The sequence below is a fragment of the Strongylocentrotus purpuratus genome, unplaced genomic scaffold (genome assembly GCF_000002235.5).
Source record: "Strongylocentrotus purpuratus isolate Spur 01 unplaced genomic scaffold, Spur_5.0 spur5_scaffold_21, whole genome shotgun sequence".
In the NCBI taxonomy this organism is placed as follows: domain Eukaryota; kingdom Metazoa; phylum Echinodermata; class Echinoidea; order Camarodonta; family Strongylocentrotidae; genus Strongylocentrotus; species Strongylocentrotus purpuratus.
Window position 1 is genome coordinate 9,857,315 of NW_022145607.1, and position 24,165 is coordinate 9,881,479.

The window sequence follows — 24,165 nt, forward strand, 5'->3', positions numbered from 1 at the left end:
CATTGGGGCGATTTTTAATTTTGCAAACGCCCCCGTGAGCAACCTGACGGAGGCGATTATGTAGCTCACGGGGGCGAATCGCCCATCGCTCCTGTGTATTTTGAGCGCTGATCACAAGTGGTTACATTTTATTTTTTCTCCACAATGGCAAGCTGTATGTTGTATCACGTGATAAGAAGTTTAATTAAGGGATCTGATATCTTGTGATGGTTCAAACAATCTAAACTGAGTTTTAGCTTGCACTGAAAGTCAATATTGACTCATTTTTAGTGTATCACTTTCTAAATTTTATTGAAGGAGCTTAAAGATAAAGTTGAGTTCTGTTCATGCGATTGCATTGTGAAAGAAACGTTGTGGAATCGATCAGAAAAAGTTGATCATGTAGCATATAAGTATTGGTGTGTACTGCAAGGATCTGGAATCATCAAAATGATAAGAAATTTGGCCCAGTCTTGGTGAAAGTAACAAGCACTGTACACAGTATATATATGTATATTTAAGCTGCTACATGTCATATTTAGAATTTGAAGGCATTTAAAGAGCCATACTTTTCCGGGAACATTTGTTCGATGATGTTCTTCCACACTTGCATAAAACCAATGAAAACACTCACAAATTATTTTTCACCATTCGTCAGAACTCGACCTTCTCTTTAACCCTATTTTAACTGGGCTATTTCAGACCAGGTTTTTACTGGGGGGGGGGGTCAATTTGACCCCCCCCTAAGATCTCGGCCGTTTCACCGCCGATCGCCGCAAAAATTTGCATGCATGTCAAGTGAAGTGTATAGAATACTATGGTAATTTCAAATTTTTGAAAAATTCACTCATTTGCATATTTATGGTAATTTATGCAAATAAGGTCATAAAATTCACATTTCGGCCCATAAAACATAGATTATTCATATTTAAGTATTCTTTTTCACTACATATATTTATTAGACCATTTGGAATAATAATACAACACAAAAAATTGGAAGAGCCAGGTTATTCCTTATGTTATCTCTTGTTTTTATAATTTCTTGTGTATTTCATTGTTTTTTTAACTTATGTATTTTATTGTTTTTGTTGTTTTATTTCATTTATAACTACAATTCAACTATTTTGACCCCAAAACAAACATCTAAACTTTAAAGGAATAGTTGAGTGTTGGTCAATACTCACATTAGCGAACGAAACTATGATCTAAACATAAAAAACATACAATAAATGTCTAAGAATGCATCATTGAAGATATAAATCCGAAATATTACATTAGAGTGAATTTATATGCAAAAAACCAAGACTGAATAACCAATGTTTTATCTATTTTTAGGAAAAATGACTTTTACATATGTTTTGTACACAAATCACGAAAATGAGCGATTTTCGGGCTGACATGCAAAGACAAAAGGTCACGCGACCTTGTAACCGTAGGTCCGATTTTCAAAAAAATTGTTTTAAAAGATGCGTAACACTCGAAAGTAAAAAGTCATGAGAGGAAAATTTTATATCTGCCGCGGTTTCGGAGTAGTCGCGAAATTTCTACAGGGGGGGTCAAATTGACCCCCCCCCCCAGTTAACGTAGGGTTAAGATAGATTGGTTGTTTAATATAGAATGTGTAGAAGACTAAAATGAATGTTTTCATTTGACTTGTGAATATGTCTTTAAAAAAAACATTGTGGACTGCCAAAATGATTGCTTTCATTTTTGTGTACCGGTAGTTGAACAGATATTAAAATCTGATTATTTGACCTCATTTTGATGGCCGTGTTTCATTTCTCAAAGTCACCAAGTGGAACAATATTTTAAGAATAACAAGAAGTGATGATATGGCATATGTTTTTGTTTTTAAAATACTTTTTATACAGAAAGAATGTGACATTTTTTCTAGATAAACTTTATGTACATGGTTATGAATGAGCATGAATTACAACATTTATGCATTAAAAGAAATAAACCATGCCACAAAAAATATGTTTTGCATTGTCTTTATTATATATTTGTTATAAATTTGCATTACTTTACTCATACACAAGATGTTATATCATTATTTATATTACATGTCAATAAATAAATTTCAGAAAGATGGTTAAGTGGTACACAAAGGGGTATTAACGTGCAACAGCGACAGGTTTGAATTGAAAAATTGCAGTTTTGAAATTCAGTTTAAAGATGAAGTTGAGTTCTGGTCATGCGATTGCATTGTGAAAGAAACGGTGTGGAATCGGCCAGAAAAGGTTGATCATCTAGCATATAAGAATTTGTGTGTATTGCAAGGTTCTTGAATCATCAAAATGATAAGAAATTTGGCCAAGTCTTGGAAAAGTTACAAACACTGTACACAGAAAGATGTATATGGGACTACACGAACACATGGCTTAAAAATCCTACCCCAGATTTTTATATGTTACATGACATATTTAGAATATGAAGGCATTTGAAGAGCCATGCTTTTCAGGGAACATGTGTTATATGATGTTCTTCCACACTTGCATAATACGAATGATAACACTCACAAATTATTTTTCACCTCTTCCCAGAACTCGACCCTTCTCTTTAAGTTTCATTCTCAACCTAAACTATTTCTGAAATATTATTCATAAACTTGGTTTGAAAATGCTCCAAAATATGGCTGATTGCACCAGAGAGCCATTAAGAATCGTAGAGCCCTGGACCCGTTTCTCAAAGCCTTTTTTCAATGACAAATGACAAGATTCAGTGACAAATCTGCTGATAACCAATCAGAAGCAAGGATTTCAGTAGCTTATAACAAAGACTGTCAATTGTCACTGATGACAAGTTTTGTGAAACGGGTCCCTTGGACCATGTCAACAAAACAATTTGTGCTTTGCATACATCGATTCATACTCCTCAGGTTTCAATTTTGTGTGTGGACCCTCCTGGGTGATTCTGACAATTGCATTGACAATGTTTACTCCCTGCTACATACTGAAAAAGACATGGTTGGGGCTCGGATTTCAATCATGTTTATGGTTGGGTTTGTTTGTTGCAGTTTCTGATTTGACTGGTGTTAGAACTTGAATGAGGAGGAAATGTACCTGTAGCATGTGACGAACGATCGTTCGATCCATAAACCATGCCTGTCATTGCATGTCGTGATGCATGAGCACACAGGTAGGCACTGACAGTCTTGTATGTTATCAAATATCACATGGGTTTAGAATTGCCCTCTGTGACATACATTACATTCTAGGCCGTATTCTGTAAAAACTGTTTCTTTGGCGCATTTTCAAGATGTTACACAAGCTGTGTGATGTGCGAAGAATCTTCTCATTAGAGAAATGTGTAGAAAAGCAAGAATATTTCTAGTTTTAATACATGTGCACAGCCCTGACTACAAAATAAACATTGGATGTAGTACATTAAAGGGAAAGTCCACCACCAAAATAAGTTTGTTTCGATAGAGGCAGAATAATAAGAAAATCAGGTGAGTGAAAGTTTGAGCAAATTCTGAATGAAAATAAGAAAGTTATGAATTATTGAAGTTGTGATCAATCAAATACAAATTGGCAACTCCGTGACTTATTATACGAGCTCTCCTTCATTTGCTTTGTGCATAATATTCCATAAAATCATGTTTTCTTCGTTATTGATGACGGAATATATATTTGTTCCTTGCAGGGGGAGTATAGACACATATTTGCAATTATTATATTTAGGGTGCATGTATGGTTGAAATTTTTCTTGAGGGAAAATGAAAATTTTAGATTTTTTTAGTACTGAGCAAATGGAAGTTGAGCTCGCATGATACGTCATAGAGTTGCCAATTTGTGTTTGATTGATCACAACTTCAAAAATCCTAACTTCCTTATTTTTGATCGGAATTTGCTCAAACTTTCACTGACTTGTTTCTCTAATTTTTCTACTCCTATTAAAACTAACTTAATTTCAGGGTGGACTTCCCCTTTAAGAGCTCAAAGGTGCCTTTTAACATGAAACATGACATGACAAAACTGGTTTCACAACACACAAACCGACAACCATTATATAGTCACAATCAGATACCGGTAGTTTCAAACTACAAAAGTTCCTCTCATTTCAAAAATTAATTTATCTACAGTATTACACTTTGAAAATATACTCGGTATACCTCTATTGTTTATTCCCAAGGATATAATTATAACTACAGAAACAATCTATCTGTGCATGTCACTTCCTTGGTGGGTAAATTAACAGTACACTTGCTACCCAAATATTCCACCTGTCTCTCTGAAAGTCCACAGTTCGTTCTCATCGCTTTCAATCTCTCCTCGTCCCCTGCGTCCCTCACTCCTGACTTCTCATTGGTGGAGTAGGTACAGCTGGTGAACGGAGCAGTTGCTTCGTGATTGCTGAGGGCCATATGGAAAGCGCCCTCTTGTGTTCTGCGGAGAAGAGCACAGAGGCTGTGGACGTTGTGGGGCATGATGGGACCTGTGACCTCTAAGCTGCTGACCTCTACCAGCGAGGACTTGCTGGATTGTTGCTTCAGAGTGCCTGATTTCAGCTGGGAAAAGCAAAGAGGAAAAGCTCCATTTTAGTTCAAGCACTTGAGAGAAGCATTCTGAAAACTTTACATTTCTCCAAAAATGCACTGCTAAAATTGAAAGCAGCACAGCATAAATTCAGAATGAAGTAATAAAGGGGGTTAAAAAAAAAGCACAAACACTAATGATAATAATAATCTGTTTTTTTATATAGCGCTCAATACACCGATCCAACGATGTGCCTAAGCGCTTTACAGATATACTATTACCCCGGTCATCGGATTCAGGCTTACCCGCACTCAATGTGTGCACATTTTCCACTCCCTGGAATAGAATATTGAAGTGAAATGGAATCTCTGGCTTTCTTTTTTGCCTTGGAATTATATTCGGTGGAACCTTAAAGTGAACTCCTTGGGACCAAGGAAATTAATTGTAATAAGGAAATCTTGTTATCAGTATTATTACAAGAAGTAGGCCCAGCAAAAAATTACCTTGTTGTAACAAGAGTTCTACAAAATAAAGTTCAAATACACCTGCTTTACACACAAGATGCCAACCTGTGAAGTGGCTCATCAATTTGAACAATGGTCTCGAACCCAAGAAAGAGTGGAAATCTGAGTTCCTCAGATAGACCTCCAGGAAAAGGTCCCCTGGCTGCTACCATACAAGATAAACTAAAAATCAATGAACATTACCTTGCAGCTGTTCAGAGTAGCACCCTTGAATGCTATAGGAGAGAGGATGGTGGGCGGTATGTCTGCTAATGGTCCTACACTGGTCAGCACCGTCCGACTGTTCAGTAGGAAGTTATACAAGGCCGCGGTGTCCAGACCTTCTACTAGCACCAGGGATTGAGGCCGATTGTCCAGTTTGAGTAGTTGGTCAGTTTGGCTGGGGATAACTTGGTCAAGGAAAAAATTCTACAATTCTTGTTATACCTTGTTTTTTTTTAATGTATTCACTGCAGCCTGACTACCCAAGGGAAGCATAAAATGTGACAACTGTAGAAAGATACCAAGGTCTCCCTTTCTTTATAAAAAGAAGATATTTTATTGGACCACTTTATACAACTAAGGCGTTTTTTACTGCCATACAATTCTCCAGTCTAGGAGCTACACATTTCTCAATTCTGTCATGAATCGCATGTGCCTCGACTAACAAAAGCATGTCAAAATCATGATGATAAATAGCATTTACCACCACTGTGTTATGCTGGAAAATATGCATGATTACAACTTGCATTACTGTTTAACCCAACACTTTTGCAACATTATACTTTGGTAAACTGATAAAAACAGCCATCTTCATGGCAATAAACTTACAAATTGCAATACTTGAGTATTGTATCAATTGTGATTCTGTGAAACTGAAATGCTCAAGAAATTTGTATATTAGACTTTTGTTGAAAGTTTCAGGTTTTATAATATGCACTTAAATGGGATTGGGTATCTTTGCCTCAGATTCTAAACAAAAGCCTGGATTAAGCTCATGCTGCAGTCATAATTATAAATCTTTCGGTCAGTCAGGCCTGTCTGATTATCAAGATATTTTTGATTGGAATTCGAAATGTCAATTGTATAACACTAAAGTCTATCGGGGAAAATGAGTATGGTAACACCGGTCACTCAATTTTTTTTAGGGCTTCAATATTACACCATATCACAGACACTGATAACACGTAGATCCATGCATCTCAGATTTGTAAAACTGGAAGCAATGTTAAACAATGCCTTTAAAAGAAAATCAAGTTGATTTTACCTAGGTAATATCATGCATGACATTAAGTATTAAAGTTAAATTAGATCCCTTTATTCAAAATCAATGCATGTAACGTGATGGGTCTAAAGTCCCAATAGACAGAGAGAAAAGGATACAATTTGACTCTGGTGGGCTCTAAGGACGGAAAGTTGGTTTTATCCAGACCCATGCTCTGTAACCATGACGATGCCTTGGTGGGGCTCCGAAGGATGTCTTCCACTTCCTCCTCTTCCTCTGCGATCTCTTTCTTTATCTGATCATCTTCTTGGTTTACTTCAGACTGCTCTTCTATCTCTCCTTCAGGACAGCTAGATGGAACATGAGGTCAAGGGTTCAGTCACACAAAGACGTAATTCCATATTTTGCCAAAATGAGTATTTCATATCAAAATGTTCAGAGAAATGTGGGCTTTCTAGGAAACACAAAGCCTTAACTCTACCCAACACCCCATTAAAGTCAATGGCTAGTGAAACATAGACTTAACTCCTTAAGGCCCAAGTGCTCAGTGACACATAAACCACTTTTTCTCAAAATGGCCAAAATGGAGTTACGTCTTTGTGTCACTGACCGAGGTGATATAATTGGTTTACACAACGGCAGACTCTGTGCATACTCCTTTAAACTATTGGGGATGGAGAAAAACATTGTGGGGGAGACACTAAGAAATGAAGAGGGCAAATGCTACCAAAAAGGGGGGGGGGGGGGGTAATTACTCCCCTTTATAGTTGATGGCTTGGTTCTCTTGTATTACATCAAACTGGTCATATTAGTGTTCTCATCCCCCACAAATGACAACAGTAGAACCTCAGTACCAGTAGCTGGACCCACGCCCTGCAACATGCTATTTGGCATATATACCCAAATAAAATGTTGGTGATATGTATGTACCAGAAGAATGTACATGTATACCATACACAGGTTTTCACTTGATATCCTAAAATATTCAACTTCATCTTTTATAGATAAAATATACCAATAAAATTCTACAGATTCCAAAGCTTTTGAAAAATGTTAAAATCCTGTTGCATCTGAATCGATGGTTGCCTTACCTTTCTTCAGTAGCTTTCTGTTGTTGACCTGCAGTTGCGGTAGTTGTCTCTGTTTCTACTGGAGATGGGGCTTCTTGATGTAAAGGCATGGTGTAACTAATGCCTGAATTTTGAATAATTAAACAAATTAATTGGTTAATACAGGTCATATTGTATACCAATACCATCATAACTATTAATGATTATTGTTGAAACATTGATTAGAAAAACACCTCATTTCTCAGTTAATGATGTTGTGACCCTTCATTAAATCAATCACTTAGCAGGTCAAAACAAAGCAGAAATTGCACAGGAAATACATACTTGCTAAAAATTAATTCTTTGTAATTCATTACTCTTCATGTGACCTCTAAACATACGAGTACTCACTTCGTTTTCATAGGTTTCTCACTAATCTTAATTGACTTCACTCTTTTATGTGCCTGATATAAATATATTTATTTTAAATATTATCAATGAAGATATTCTTAAATTACAAAGCAAATGGTACTACATGAACAAAAGAACATTCATGTTTTGCAGACTGAAATAATTTGCATACAATGTAACTCACTATAGCTATAGAGTATATGTTCTTAAAGGTGATGATTACCTTCTGTTTTCAGTGCCTCTCTGAGCCCTCTGGTGGTAGGGGTCATGAGGGCATGCATAGTGGGCGTGGCAGCGATACCAGCGGCTCTGAACAGAACGGTGAAGTGATGGGTGCAGAGGTAGAAATAAGGGCAGTGACCCGACCGCAGCAGGTGGAAGACAGATCGGAAACTCTCAGACCTGGGTCAAGAAGATAATTAGCAAAATAAGCTGAAGTTGCGGCAACAATGCATCTATTCCTCTTTTTTATATATACTACACATGCATGTATCCTATTATGATAACGAACCAGCGTGTTTTTTAATCTAAGGACGTAGGTACAGCTTTTACAAATACATAAGGATTGTTATCAGGGCACATTGCCTTACAAGGAATTAGTGCAACTTGATACCAGTCTCTTTTGAGAAAATCGACAGAGAGAGAGTGAGGGAGGGAGCAGGGGGGGGGGGGGGGGAGGGGGAGAGAAAAAGCAAAGAAGGGAGAGAAAGAGATACATAGTGTGTGTATTTGAGAGAGAGAGAGAAAGAAAGAGAGACTAGTAAATACCAGTAGACATAAATGGAGGATGAAGCTAAATATATAATGGTACCCTTCCACTTTTCCCACTAAACAGGTTTTTTAGAAATTTACATAACAAATTCTGAACAACTTCCAATCATCTGTGTTGAATAATGCACATATAAATAAGTACAGTATGAAAACATGAATATGCCTGATATACAGTATACCTGCTTCTACAGAGACACTGTAATGTACTTACCAGTTTGTCATCAAGGCACTAGCTATTGTTGTATCCTTAGTAGCAATGGATTGTCTATAGATACAAGAGATGAAGAAATTTGGAGACACTTAAAAATAAAGGTGATAAGTCCAAACATTACATTGAAATCCTTATTTCCTCATGACAGTGTAGTGTACATTTGCTCGCTGTTCACAATTACATGTATTCATTTTGTCTTCTTAATTTTACATCTACTGGTTTTTGTCAATGTTTTCTTACCATCTGGACACAGGGAAAAGGTTTGTGCTTTAAATGGGTTGCATTGGTAAAGGAAAGTGCAAGGACATGTTCTCTTTGATAGGTATAAGTTACACTGATATTGGAATTAAAAAAATAATTACTGGTTAACAAAATAACAAATAAAATATATGTGCTTTTTAGGGGTTCCAGTGGTGAAGGAAAATGAAAGAATAAGTTATTTTCATTATAATTAATAACATATTTGATTTGACCTTCCTACTGAAAGGACAACAAATTAGTGATTTTAGAAGAGTTCCTGTGCTGAAACAAAGAATCACTATAATAATCTATTTCAAAGTAAAACTTGAAATCCTCTTCTCCAAATCTAGACAGGAAAGGGGGGGGGGGGGCAAGAGTCATTTAGTCAATGTTAAAATGACTAAAAAAAATGAAATGAACAGGAGATGAATCAAAACAATCTTGGGAAAGATGTTACAGGTAAGCACAGCTAGGATTTCCCTGTAATAGGCGACTTGCTGCACAACCTACTTGAACTTTTTTGGTTCTGGTACCAACCACCCTGGGGAAGAGGTTACTGGTAAGCACAGCTTGGATTGCCCTGTAATAGGCGACTTGCTGCACAACCTACTTGAACTTTTTTGGTTCTGGTACCACCCTGGGGAAGAGGTTACGGGCAAGCACAGCTTGGATTGCCCTGTAATAGGCGACTTGCTGCACAACTTACTTGAACTTTTTTGGTTCTGGTACCACCCTGGGAAAGAGGTTACTGGTAAGCACAGCTTGGATTTCCCTGTAATAGGCGACTTGCTGCACAACTTACTTGAACTTTTTTGGTTCTGGTACCACCCTGGGAAAGAGGTTACGGGCAAGCACAGCTTGGATTGCCCTGTAATAGGCGACTTGCTGCACAACTTACTTGAACTTTTTTGGTTCTGGTACCACCCTGGGAAAGAGGTTACTGGTAAGCACAGCTTGGATTTCCCTGTAATAGGCGACTTGCTGCACAACTTACTTGAACTTTTTTGGTTCTGGTACCACCCTGGGAAAGAGGTTACGGGCAAGCACAGCTTGGATTGCCCTGTAATAGGCGACTTGCTGCACAACTTACTTGAACTTTTTTGGTTCTGGTACCACCCTGGGAAAGAGGTTACTGGTAAGCACAGCTTGGATTTCCCTATGATCTAGCTGCACAGCTTACTTGAACTTTTTTGGTTCTGGTACAATCCTGGGAAAGAGGTTACTGGTAAGCACAGCTTGGATTTCCCTATGATCTAGCTGCACAGCTTACTTGAACTTTTTTGGTTCTGGTACTACCCTGGGGAAGAGGTTACCGGTAAGCAAAGCTTGGATTGCCCTGTAATAGGCGACTTGCTGCACAACTTACTTGAACTTTTTTGGTTCTGGTACCACCCTGGGGAAGAGGTTAAGCCACGGTATATCAGGATGCATCCAGCACATGGTAGCCTGCTGAAGGTCACTCCTCCAGCTAGTCTCCTCACCAGTCTCTTGCTCCTGAATCATATCAATTGTGTACAAGGTATTATAGTGAGGAGCACACTGACATAGACTATCAGAGTGATCATACATATATGAATTGTTGTAGTCGAGTGGTTTAACCACTTGACAGGAAATGCAAAGGTTGTGGGTTCGATCCCTGACGTAGCAATACTGTCCTTTGGCAAGGCATTAATCTACATTTGTCACTCCATACCAAGGAGAGCAACGGGACCAGGTAGGATGATGAAAGCCTTTGTGATAGAAATTGTCATATGCTCTCACAGTGAACATATGTTGGAAGACTCCCAAGGGAGTGAAAAGTGTGCACAACGAGTGTGTGAATGAATCTGATGACGGGAGTAATAATATATGTAAAGCACTTAGAGACAGTATTCGGTATAAAATTTCAGATTTATGTGTATTATACCATGAGCTGTCTTGCTAGAGACTATCTTCTGATATCATATATATTCCATATTGTGGAGGTGCCATTTAGAATGTTCAAGAGCACTTTAAGTATTACAGGTATTACGATTCCATAATGCATGGCTACGTGTACCGAACAACTGAAGTCAGGGATTCCAGTTTGAATTTATCAGAGGGCCTGAAAATCACCTAGAATGAGCTTTTTTGTACACAAAAAAGCCTTAACTATGGTCTGAAAATAACTTGCCAGGGCCTGAATTCATGCTATTGCCCGGAAACTGGCATCCCTGTGAAGTGTTCTATTACACTAGGCATGGGCTCTTTCCAGAGAACTATGCAACTGGACTGAAGGTTTTTACATACTATGCACAATACATTCATGAAGCTCCTTGGAGAGAATCCAACAGTGACAGAAAACTATTCCATTGTTGAAGGCCAGCCTATCATTAGGACTTTACGCACTCAAAGCTACAGGATCAATGAAACTATTTAAGTTCATATAAATCAGTGGGGTAGAAAAATGGTGTACAGTAAGCTTCATCTTAGCACATCAATGACCTATCCATGCTATACTGTTCAATGGGACTGCCCTAGCTTACCTCGGTGTCAGGACCATGCTGACCTTGTACAAACGAGCACAGTCCTTTGGCTTCCTCCTTCATACGGATCGGCTGGCACCAACTGAATGAGCTGTGTGATGTAAAGCGAAGACGTGTTCTGAGACACCAGTCTGGTGTCAGGTCAGGTTTACCTCTAGCAAGTGGTTTACTACTGACTTGCTCAGTCTGCTGAAATATGGAGACAATGAGAGTGATGAGTAACATAGTGGACTGAATGAGCTGTGTGATGTAAAACGAAGACGCGTTCTGAGACACCAGTCTGGTGTCAGGTCAGGTTTACCTCTAGCAAGTGGTTTACTACTGACTTGCTCAGTCTGCTGAAATATGGAGACAATGAAAGTGATCAGTAATACAGTGGGAGGAATAAATTTCTTGAATGACGAAAAACACTTGGACAGGTTGGTGCATTAATTTGAGACAGTCAGGTTATAAGAAGGCCTTACCAGCAACATGCCCTAATGGAACAAGACTGTTTTGATACTATTACCTTGAAGCCATGCTGTACTAGTTTAGCCAGGAGGGATTAGACCACTCAGTGTGGTCACTGACAGGTGGCTATCTCATAAACTCAGCTCTCAATTAACATAAGAAAAAGAGGATCATGGGGGACCAATGGTCACTGCTTAGGCATTGTTTTCTATATAGAGGTAGCAAGTAGTACAGTGGGGCTTTAAGTATTAAATAGCACTACATTTTGTTAATTTCACATCAAATTTAAGAAAATCCACACCCCCCCCCCCCCTTTCAACATAAATATCCAAGTCTTCCTAGTAATAAAAACATTGCAGTCTTTTACATGTATACTTTCATACACCAAATTTACCACAATATTTACCTTTGGTTTTAAGGTACACTGTACATAAAGCTTTTATTCAAACCAAGGACAATTAAAACTATCCACTAGGTAAAAAGAAAGGTAAAACAGCTGCTGATGAAATACCTCTTTTGTAGATTTTGATGCAGTCTTTTCTTCCTCCTCTGCCTCCATAGCTTTCATAGCCTTGGTCAGTCTTTGGCAAGCCTCTACATCAAATACCTAAAGATGTGACAGGAAATGAAGATTAAAGAGTTATACAAAATGAAGGTAAATGAAATAATAATCCTACTTTTAAATCTTTTCTCTTAATTCTGTTAATATAGACATATTGAATATTACAGCTCTAATAATAAATTCAAGGAAGATTTCAGCATACGTGAGTTCCAATTCACATACAAAGTCCATTAACACATTAAGCACATAGGTTTATATGTACTGTATGTTGACTACAACTAGAAAGAGAGAGAAAAAACCTGAGCTCCAAAATCTAGGTACCTCATCTTGCTGTGAGTCAAGTGCAGTGAAGAGCTTTCGATGGTTACTCCCGTTCTCCTTCTTAACATGCTGTCTCTCGCCTCCTACAACTTCACTTTGAATTCTCCTCCTCATCACATTATCCCCACCCCCGCTACCGAATGGATTACGCCTCTTCCCACTCCGGCCGTTTCCGGTTGATTGTGACCCAGAGTTGACCTGCGATTGGGTCGATGTGAAGGACTTTGAGGTCAGGTCGCTGGTGCTACGGCGATTTCTTTTCAACCGGACCTTCATGATGTGCGAGGGTTTGGTCCATTGCTTGCTTGGGGAATTTTCCATAGATGACATCTCTCCTGCTTCTCCTATCAATGGATGAAATGATAATAAAATAGAATTTATGCAAGTTTAGAAATTTAGAAAAGTTTTTCACGATGCATTCATCCCGCGAAACTAGAGGTCACTCATTGAAAATTTTCAAGCAACAATACAGGCTCAATCTCAGAGGGCACTTGTTCAGCCAAAGTGTTATCACCGACTGGAACAATCTTCCTCAGTGTGCGGTCACAGCACAAAGTTTGAATATTTTCAAAATATTACTTGATAATTATTGGTCCAAATTCCAGTATGTTGCGCGTGATCCATCTCACTAGTGTGCCTTCAAAGTTATTTTTGTTTATTAATCACAACCATAAAGAAGAAGCGACCGGAAGACCAACAGGACTACCTTTTCTTCCGTATACTGTTGATTTTGATGTTGATGTTAAACACTTGTGGTGTTTTCTTTATAAAATAAGCAGCACTGTGTAAAATAGAGGCACACTGCCAATACGGGAGACTATCTCTAATGTCAGAAGATTTTGTAATAATTTTTGGAAGCCTATTTGGGAGACGGTCTCCTATTTCAGTACCGGTATACCAATTAATTTAATTTAATTTGCTGGAAAGTGATTACCTTGGCTCAAAATAACAATAGAGCTTATAATTTAATAGCAGATTCGTTTTGTGCCATATGTCATGGTTTTTACTCACAAACAGTTAATTGTACCTTTCATCAGACATTGTACATACAACTGCACTGCACCTTAACAGTTTGACAATAAATATGTACTGCAACTGAAGAAGAGACGAAGATTCCAGATGATAAATTACTTTTGCTTTCATAACAGTTTTTGTTATCATCCACACACTAAACCAATGGGCTCCTGACCTTAGACAGGCAAAATTTGTCTTGTTGGGGTTGCATCTTATAAGCAAAGTCTTTGATATGGCTTTACAGTTATGGGAGACACTCATGGGGCGTTGCAATAAAGATGAGTTGCGATCAATTGCAAGACTTACGTTGATGTTGGGGATTTGCAAATGATTACAACTTTTTTTGCAATGCCCCCATTAGTTTTACTCTTAAAATTAAATGTCATCCTCTATCACGTTATGATACCATATTAAGTGAAATTTTTGCCATCAAATTGTTGGCGAATTCGTGGCTCCCAACTCTTAAGAGGGCCTTAAACTTGGTTTGGATCGACAGTTGTTGTGAGTCGAGTCATGCAACAATAACTTGTTACTATTTTGCAATTGCCCTTTGTCAAGAATCAAGGTCACATCATCGTCATGGCGTGCCTTGCAAATTAAACTCCATAACAAAGTCTACAATTTGGGGCGTTGCAATCAATCGCAACTTGCAAAGATTTACCCCCAAAAATGTGTTTGACTTTGAATTGAAGACCCAAGTTGAAAATATTGATGATTAAAAGTATAAAAGAATACTCAATACCGTAGATCTAGATCTAGATCTAGAAAAGATAATAGAATCTAGGTCTAATTTGGGTTTTCTGAAAACTGTTGTACACAGAAAACCAAAATTTTGTTATTGTGTTCTTTCTTCAACCGTGATATTACTCTTTATGAGTGTTAATATAAAGCAGGGCTGTCAACCCGGCGGAACCCGCATTTGGAGGGAGGCTCATGCGCACGCCACCACGCTCATTCTCCCGCCACCCCAAAACTGCTTGTAGTTGTACTAGGTATGTTACAATGTGTGTGCTTTCGACATGAAGGTTTCTGCCATGGGGCTGTTATGCACTATTGGAGACCAATTTGGATAGCCTACGTAAATGTGATCTTTTGATGGGCTGATTAGATTTTTGTTTCATGATTTTTATTGGATGAGAAGAATGACATTGTTATCTTTCATTTCATACTAAACTTTTTATTATTTATGTTCTCGGCAGTTTGTTTTGCTGCACTTTTACACAAGAGCTGAGTTAAGTGCCATTCTGTATCCTGATCTCACCTACAGGATTTGAAAAAAAAGTATCTAGGATGATTGGTTAACATGTGGATTTGCTTTTGGTGAAATTTCAGCAAAATCTATCGATGAGAAATCTGTTTTTTGGGATGAGGAATGTGAAAATGTCATGCAAAAATGACGGCCCGATTAGCAGTTTTTGTGTATTTAGAGTCTACATACATTTTGGGGCGATTTTATGTAATGAAATAGAAATAGAATCTTTCGGTCACATTTGAGATCACAACTTTTGGTTTAAAAACAAAGGAAAACAAAGCGATTAAATACATAATTTCTCTTTCTGGGCGTTTAATATTGGCATAACTTTCTTATTACTGGGGCTATTATGATGGCATCAAATAAAAGGTCTTATCAGGCTCTGTCTAGCAAGAGCTTGAATTAGATCTATGAGATTTAATTTTTTTGTAACATCCCTAGATCTAGTTGTACTAGTATTGATTGTAGATCTAGCGGGAGATTCTCGCCACCACGCCTTCCTCCTGCTCTCCCGCCAACAATGTAGAATGTCCCGGTTATTCTCCCTCCAAGCAAGCAGTTTCCCAAACGGAAGGGCAGGGGCTAGCCTATGTCAGAACTCTGTAAAACTACATGTATGCCGGAAGCGACGGGCAGAGATCCGTTGAGTAGCCGCCACCGCCACAGCACCGAGCTGCGATGCCCGAGGCTGAGGCTGAGGCTGAGCGCATTTAGCTGAACGAGAGAGATTACTTTACATTTACGAGACACCGTCTTACTCTCTGAAATTGTCTACAAAGATTTTTAATAACCTCACGAATAGACCCTAATTATTATTATTATAATAGATCTACGTTACTCACAAGCTTAATCTCAGAACTTCACAAAAAAGGGTCCAACTCCGCTGTTGACATCTGCAGTGTTTTGTTTTCCAAAATCCCGCAATTAAACCTGACGACAGATGGCGCTCTTTCATTTACTTTTTAGGGCTGTACTGTCGGGTGGGGTGGGTGCAGGCGCGGATCCAGGATTTCTTAGGGGAGGGGGCCCAACTTTTTTTTTTTTTTGCTCCCGAAAATTTGAAAATCGCGCCGGCCGAAAAGTCGCTCAGTGGGGGGGGGGGGGGGGGGGGGGGGGCGGGGGGGTTACAGAGCACAATTTTTTTTTTTTTTTTTTTTGCTCCCGAAAATTTGAAAAAACGCGCCGGCCAAAAATTCACTCAGGGGGGGGGGGGGGGGGGGGGGGGGGGGGGGGGGGGGGGGGGGGTAGTGAGCACATTTTTTTTTTTGATCCTCAAAAAAATTTCAATTTGCACCCCCCCCCCTTGAGCGCCAGGGGGGGGGGGGGCCCAACCCCCCAAAATCGTAAAAATCACGTTAATTTACATGATTTTTTTCTCAAGGGGATCCGCGCCTGGGTGGGTGTGTGTGTGTGTGTGGGGGGGGGGGGGGGTGCCCGCACAGGGTAATATATTATATTAGATAGCTTAGACAGATACCGAGATGTGATTGGTCCAGAGCTCGTCACGTGATATCAATTGCGAGGATCCAAATTGTTATATTTTCCTGGCCGGTCACTTTTCAGTGTTATATTTTACCGGCTGGTGAAATGAATATATTTTTAATCAATGCATGTCGCCCTCTTGAGGACTGTATGTCACCAATTACATACATTACACCATTATCGAGGGCCTTTTTATTTTTTCAATTTTTTTCCATGAATTTTTTTTTTCCCCTAGAAATTTTTTTGTCCACATTTTTTTTTCCCCCAAAAATGCTTTTTTGGGTAAAAAAAAAATTTTTAATAATTTTTTTTTGTTTCCCGAAAAATGCTTTTTTGGGTAAGATTTTTTTTTTTTTTTTTTTTTTTTCCCCCAAATTTTTTTTTATTTTTTTTTTTTAAGGTTATCTCGACAAATTATTTTCCAGTATTTTGATTGTCCCCGAAAAAAAAAAAAAAAAAAATTCGGGCTAAAAAAAATATGGACCCCCCCCCCCCCCCCCCACAAAAAAAAAAAAAACAAGGCTATCTAATATAACAGTTATTGACTGGCAGGGGGTATATAACATTCTTTGGACCTGAAGGGAGTTATATTTTCCCTCGTGACCATATTTTCCCTCAGCGCTGCGCGCTTCGGGAAAATATAACCACTTGGGAAATATAACTCCCTTCAGCGGTCCAAATAATGTTATATTACACCCCCTGCCAGTCAATAACTGTATAATAACTCTATAAAAAAAAAAACCCTGTAAACCTTACTCAATTTTACAAATATGATATTTATCACTGGGAGAGAGTTGGGGAACTACTTTTACCCTTGAAAGTCATTCTTGTCGAATTTCTCGAAAGTTTTGTTTAAGAAATGCTACTAGGTCTAAGTAATTATTACATTTGTAATACCATTATCATGAGATATGAAGAAAAACTCGATATTAAGAATATGACTTGTCATGTGTTACTTCATGTGTGTCTTACTGCAATTGTACTGACTCACACCTATGGGAATAATAAGCTACTAATCAAAATCAGTAACAATATTTCATAAGCCGAGCATCAACTGATACACAAACTCTGTCATTTAAGAACAGAAAACCTTTTAACTGTTATCAATACCCGTCTACTTTTCATTTAAATAGGGCCTTCACAATGTGGGAATGAAAGTACATGTATTGTTATGTTTTTAAAGCAAAAAACAATTCACCCCCCCCCCCCCCACTCTGTGAACGGAGGGATGCCACACGTGTTCCCAAACTCTCCGGCTTGTAACAAAATAAAAAATTCTACCCGTATTGACTAGCAATTGAACTGGGTTAACATTATTTTTCTACCCCCCCCCCGCATACCATACATAAACGCTTGAATTATATACACATTTGATATTCACCTTTCATTACAAAATAAGTAATTTAGGGCACTGACAAAGTATGCTGGACAGAAAAAAATAATTTAGTATGCGTGTGTTACCTTACATAGCATCAATGAATAAGAAAACTTGGCTATACAATTCTGTTATCAATAGCTTAATTACGTAATAATTGCGTAACAAACTACTAAGATTCTTCTGACATAGCATCAATGAATGAATTGAAAAGGAAATGATTGTCCTTTCTTCGGAGAGGCATGCATATCTTCGTCTTTTATTTAAATGCTTGTTCAATACACAAATAGGCCAAGCTGCAAAGTGAATGAGAGAAGAAAATAATTGTAATTAAGCGACAGTTTCAATGCTTTAAAAACAGGACAGTGATGAATAAGGCCTAATATTATTCTCATTGCAGTTTGAGCGGTTCGGGTCTTAATTTTTCGTAATAAGACGCGAGCTGTTCATCCATATCTCAGTGAGTTTTCCTTTTTTGTTTTTGTTTCTGTTTATTTTTTTTGTTTTCGGAGGGGTGGGGGGGGGGGGGGGGGGTTGGCAAAATACTTTTCCTGATACATGTTTTCCCCCAGGAATATAAAAACTTGGGAATAAACTGCCCACAAATTTGAGTAAAATTGAAAGTCATTCCAGTTGCGGCTACTTGCTTCCGACTTGGTTGCAAATAACCTGAAAAGAGGGGATGGTCAATCCATGAATAAAAGAAAAAAGGCGGAGGGGGAGCCAATAACAAAAACCAAATAAAAAGCAACGAGCGAACAAACGAACAAATAAATTAACCAATATATAAAGCAGAAAATGAAACGAAATCGGTGAGATGACCACCACTTATCACCTTATTAATCAATCATGATACCCCCTACTTTCTTTCACTCTCTGTCACCGATTTCAATCTTATTCCCTCTTTCTAATTTTCCTCTCCTCCTTCCTTCCTTTTTCAGTTGTCCTTTAAATTGTCCTGTCTTTTGTTGTCTTCTACTATTTCCCCCGTCTCTGTCTCTTTCTCTCTCTGGAGCCCTTTTGGACCTCTTATGGGGAGAAAGGGAAGGGCTATCTCGGCCTCCTTTATTCCTTTTAAACTTTGTTGTTTAGGTACCTTTTCCATTTTCGGAATTACGAACCCTATTTCATTTTCGGAATTAAAAACGCTTTTTTTTCATTTTCGGAATTATTAATCCTTTTTAATTTTTGGTAAATACGAACCATTGGAATAATGAACCTTCGTATAAATATATATATTAAAAAACCTTCAGAATAACGAAATTTGTAATAATGCCAAAAATGTTCGGAATTATGAACCCTTTTTCATTTTCGGAATTATGAACCCTCGAAAAAAAACGAACCTTCGGAAAAAACGAGTGCCCCCCCCCCAGTTCATTCCCCCTCGCGGCATACCTTTTAAACCATTCCTCCTCCTCCAATCCTTTTCTCTGTTCCTTTTTATCTCACTCTCCATTTTCTCTCCCATTTCAGTCTTTTAAATCAGCATTTCAAGTTATTTCCATTTCTCGCTTTTACTCAGGGGAGTCGCTAAAGAAGGGGTGGATGTGGGGTGCGACATCCCGCACCTGTCAGGATATTGTCGATAAAATTGCGCTGCCCTCGGGAAAATGAAAAAAAGGGGGAAGGGAAATTTTGTAATGCCTAAATCACCCTCTTTTCACCGGAGAGGCTCCTGCAGTGACGTCAGTGTGCTATTGCGCGATACAGCTCCAAAACTGGGCTTTTTCCCAAGCGTTCTGAGTCGGTCATTTTTAAAGCTAGATTCCAGAATTATTCATGATTTCTAAGAAAAATCATTATCATGTTCGGAATCTCCGTCATTTCATTTTCATTTTTTGGTTAGAATGGCCCTTTAAGTGATTCGCACGCTAAAGCCCCCCCCCCAACAAAACAAAAAAATGATTCTCCTCGATTGCTTTTCTGGAGTAGGGGAAGGCGGGCGGATTTGTTAAAAATTATTTTAATTTTTGTCTAAAATTATTTTCCCCCCATTTTTTGTTAATTATTTTTTTATTTTTTCATTAAAGGTAAAGACCAGTTATGGTCATGCGATTGCATTGTGAAAGAAACGTTGTGGAATCGATCAGAAAAGGTTGATCATCTAGCATCTAGCATTTGCAAGGTTCTGGAATCATCAAAATGATAAGAAATTTGGCCCATTTTTCATAAAGTTACAAGCACTATACACAGAAAGATGTATATGGGACTACCCTATATCTCTCACAGACCATGAGAGAAACAAATTTACCAAATATATGAATTAGTAGGCGGTTTCCCGGCAAATTTGTTATCATCATGTATTAGTCAAAACATATTCTCTCACATGATTGGTAATGAGAGCTTCCATTTCATTTTTTGAAATTGCAATACTGGTCTTTACCTTTAAAAAATATAAAGGAATCATTGAGATGTCGCTTTTTTGCGGGGGTGGGGGGGGGGGGCGGAAATTGGACAATTACGTCGTCAGATATTTCGTTCAGTGGCTGGGGGGGGGGGGGGGGGAAGGAGGAACACGTTTTGTGTTTTGCCTCCTTCAGCACATATATATATATATATATATATTTAAATATTGAAAACAAATTAAGGGGGGGGGGGTATACGTGCCTGGCTAATATGCTGACTAAGTTGACGAAATATATCGTATATGTATATGTCGTCGAGGAAATAGGAAAGTTGGTGCATAGGAAAGATAGTGCATAGGAAAAATTATTTACTGAGCTTTCGGCCCCGGGTTTATAGGGTTAAATTTGTAGACCGTATTTGTCGGTGATTGGTGGTTAGTTTTGTCGGTAATTGGTGGCCTCTACACCCCCCCCCCCACACACACACACTGAAAAAAAGGTCTAGCGACGCCCCTGCTTTCACTCCCATTGTTTTACATCGGAATCGGTATCACCCTCTCTCAGTCTCTCATTCGTTCTCGACATCAGCACGTGAACATCAATATGATAAATAAAGACTCAAGACACGGTTTATTTGTTGTTCAGCTACTGTTTGCTTCTCGTGGGTTTTTCTTTTTTTTCGTTACATGAACAACAATAACAAAATAACATATTTACAATAATATAACATAATATAGTACCCATGTGAGCAATTGTTTTGTTAAATACGATGAGATAAAGGATGAGTTTTGTCACATTGTTACCATTCCCATCTCATTGCATGTGTATAGACAAGACATGGTGTGATTGTATCCCCAAACAAAAGATGACGCAGGAACGCCCGATCCGAGTCACAATCAGCCTCTACCATCCGTCGGTTAAAATGCACAAATTCGGCTAGTTGAGGAGAAAGAGGAGTGCGTGTGGGTGTGTGACGGTGTTATGTCAGACATAGCACCACCACACACTCACTCGCACTGCCATCTCTCTCCAACAAACCGAACAAGTGCAAGATAACTGACGAATGAAAGAAGCTGAAAGTTTCCCAAACCGAGCGCCTCCCATGTATCCTACGTCATCGATTGCTAGGAGATAAATCACTCCATGACTGCTCTACACACACGCAATCAGACGGGAGTGGTACCAATGTCACGAAATAATCCTTTACTCATTATAAATAATAATACAAATAACAATAATGAAAATAATAATAATAACGATTATTAAATTAAATTAAGTATGTGGGATAAACTAAATTATACTATCATATAAATTATACTAACATATATATTATACTAACATATAAATTATACTAACATATAAATTAATTAAGAAAGAATAATTATAATACTATAATACTAAGCAATAATAGGTAAATACATATGATTTATTGTGGTAAATAAAATAAAGCTATGAGAGACAATAGACACTATCATGACAAGGGCTTAATACCCTATAGATGTTAGAGTTCTTCTCATCTCAACCCAACAGACCCCTCTTACCAAATAATGGAGTTCGATGTCACTAGCACAGGCATCTTCAGGAAAGAGGAAGTAAACAGCTCTGCGTTTGGTCACAACCAGACGCATCAACAAAGATTTATCTAGTTGTGATCAAACGCAGAGTTTATTCTTCCGCCATTCTGAAGGAGAAGCCTGTCCCAGAGATATCGGAGAACATGATTTGATCTTAAAGCTGTTTGGTTCAAATGAGAATGCAACCCAACATAGTTAATATCAATAATAATATCAACGTTTATGATGATGATGATGATGATGATAATACTACTACTACTAATAATAACTAATATTAATTAACCATTAATCTAACCAATAATAATAATTATTTAAAGGATAATGAAATAATTATATTAAAATATTAATAATAATACTCTTAAAAATAATAATAATTATTTAAAGGATAATGGAATAATTATATTAAAATATTAATTATAATAATCTTAACAATAATAATAATTTAAAGGATAATGGAATAATTATATTAAAATATTAATTATAATAATCTTAACAACAATAATTATATTAAAATATTAATTATTATAATCTTAACAATACTAATAATAAAAGCAACAACAATAATAATGTAAATACTAATGATAACTAATAGTAATTATAATAATCTTAATAAAAATAAAACCATCATCATCATCATCATAAAACACTAATAATGATAAAAGTTTCATCCCACTCAGCTAAAGGTAATGCACAGTGTCAGTATCAGCCAACAATTTGACGGGTAAATAAAATTACACCCATCACTCCCTCTGCTCCTGGCTGGGGCGGAGGAGTAAGCTAAGTGAGGGACTATCATCGAGGCTTGTTGAATACCTCACCACCTATACTAGCTCAATCTTAAAGCTTATCTGCCGTAGTTTACAGGAGGGATTAGACTGCCCTGCAAGGTCACTGGACAGGTGGTTATCTCATCAACTCAGTTCTCAGTTAACATAAGAAAAAGAGGATCATGGGGGACCAATGGTCACCGATTAGGCATCGTTTGTTATATAGAGGGCGCAAGTAGCTACAAGTAGTGCAGTGGGCCTTTAAGGGAGATGCGGTGGATCCGCACTCGATCTACATGACATGACTACTTACTATGTCTAGAAATGAAAATGCAGCTTCCCGGCGTTGAGTAGCACAGACCATACTTTCAATGAGACATCAATTAACTATTGAATGAGATGGTCGTATTTGCCTAGCCTTTGATCTCAAGCTGCTCACTTCAGATAAGAGAATACTTGAGAGTTCACTACTTGACCCTAAGTTTAAAACCAATGACACTGTGCATTACCTTGAATCTCTATTAAAGTACGGTCAAACAGAAAATCTCCGGAAGGAGGGTTGCCCCTTGTTTAATCCTGTTGCTGCCAAGAGGAAAACCCAATTAAAAAAAAATACATATTTAAGACTTTGCAAGGATTATTGGGTATCCTCCCCCGATGACTCTCCCTCATCCTGTGTACCTCCAGCCTTCCATTCACACTACCCCAGCCCACAATACATGATCCAACAACGGCCTGATTTTAGAAGAATACGCAAAGGGTCCCGGTGTGCAATATCTAACAATGTCAAATCTTCCTCATCAAGGTTCCAATTGCTCTTGAAAAGTGAAGAACCTTGATGAGGAAGATTAGCATGAACAAGAATTAAGACCAAACCCTTTGCCTTTTCTCCCGAGACCAGGTCGTGGTGAGATCATGTAGTATGCGCTGGGCCTCAACACTCACACATCTGTCAGGTTAACAGTGCGCCACATCTCCCTCTTCTTCTGCTCTGCTCCTCTAGGGTTGCCTCAATACCATTCATGAGCCGATGATGCAGAAGGTAATCTGCATTTGAAGCCACCAACAGCTCTCCTGAATCATGCTTGTCACCTAAAACTGATCAGACTCAAACAAAAGGTTAGGCACTGCATGGATGATGCAGATTTCAAGGAACCAACACAGTAAAAGAGTCATGTAAAAACGCATTTGCCCCCTTTTTGCCCAATATTTGGTGCCCTAAAGTGTGTGGCTCTAAACTAAACTAAACTATATTAAAAAAAAACTACACAGTACCCACCCCCACCCATTAATGAAGAGAGAGAAAAAACTCTCATCTTCCTCTCTGTCCCCACCCCGACCCCCTCCCTTTCCTCTTCTCTCCGTCTAAGTCCCTCATCCCCACCCCTCTCCTCTCCATCTCCTTCCCCAATCCCTCGATCCCCTCTCTCCCCTCTTCTCTCCGTCTCAGTCGCCCACCCGATCCCCCTCTCCCCTCCCTCTCTGTCCCCCAGATCCCCTCCCTCCTCAATCTACTCTCCCTTTCTTTCACCTTTCCCCTCCCACTTCCCTCTCACCCCCTTTCCTCTCTCTCACCCTCTCCCTCCACCTGAAAATTTCGCGATCTTTTCCACAACCACAAGGCAGAAATAATTTTCCGCGCGTTCTTTGCA

General features: G+C 38.4%; 1 protein-coding gene across 2 annotated transcripts; it reads right to left on the minus strand.

Moving 5' to 3' along the window:
* Positions 1–3,915: 3,915 nt before the first annotated feature.
* LOC115918942 (protein downstream neighbor of son homolog) lies at positions 3,916–15,900 on the minus strand. 2 transcript variants are annotated; one of them, XM_030995265.1, is made up of 11 exons: positions 15,813–15,900; positions 12,705–13,048; positions 12,333–12,428; positions 11,372–11,706; positions 10,234–10,361; positions 8,628–8,681; positions 7,869–8,047; positions 7,277–7,379; positions 6,344–6,535; positions 5,165–5,360; positions 3,916–4,489 (listed from the first exon to the last, which is right to left on the minus strand). In XM_030995265.1, exons 4-11 carry the CDS (start codon positions 11,594–11,596, stop codon positions 4,127–4,129), a joined length of 1,440 nt encoding a protein of 479 aa, XP_030851125.1. In that variant the 5' UTR covers positions 11,597–11,706; positions 12,333–12,428; positions 12,705–13,048; positions 15,813–15,900; the 3' UTR covers positions 3,916–4,126. The 2 variants fall into 2 exon arrangements, with proteins under 2 accessions (XP_030851125.1, XP_030851124.1); XM_030995264.1 differs by having other exon boundaries at positions 11,372–11,709.
* Between the last annotated feature and the right edge of the window lie 8,265 nt (positions 15,901–24,165).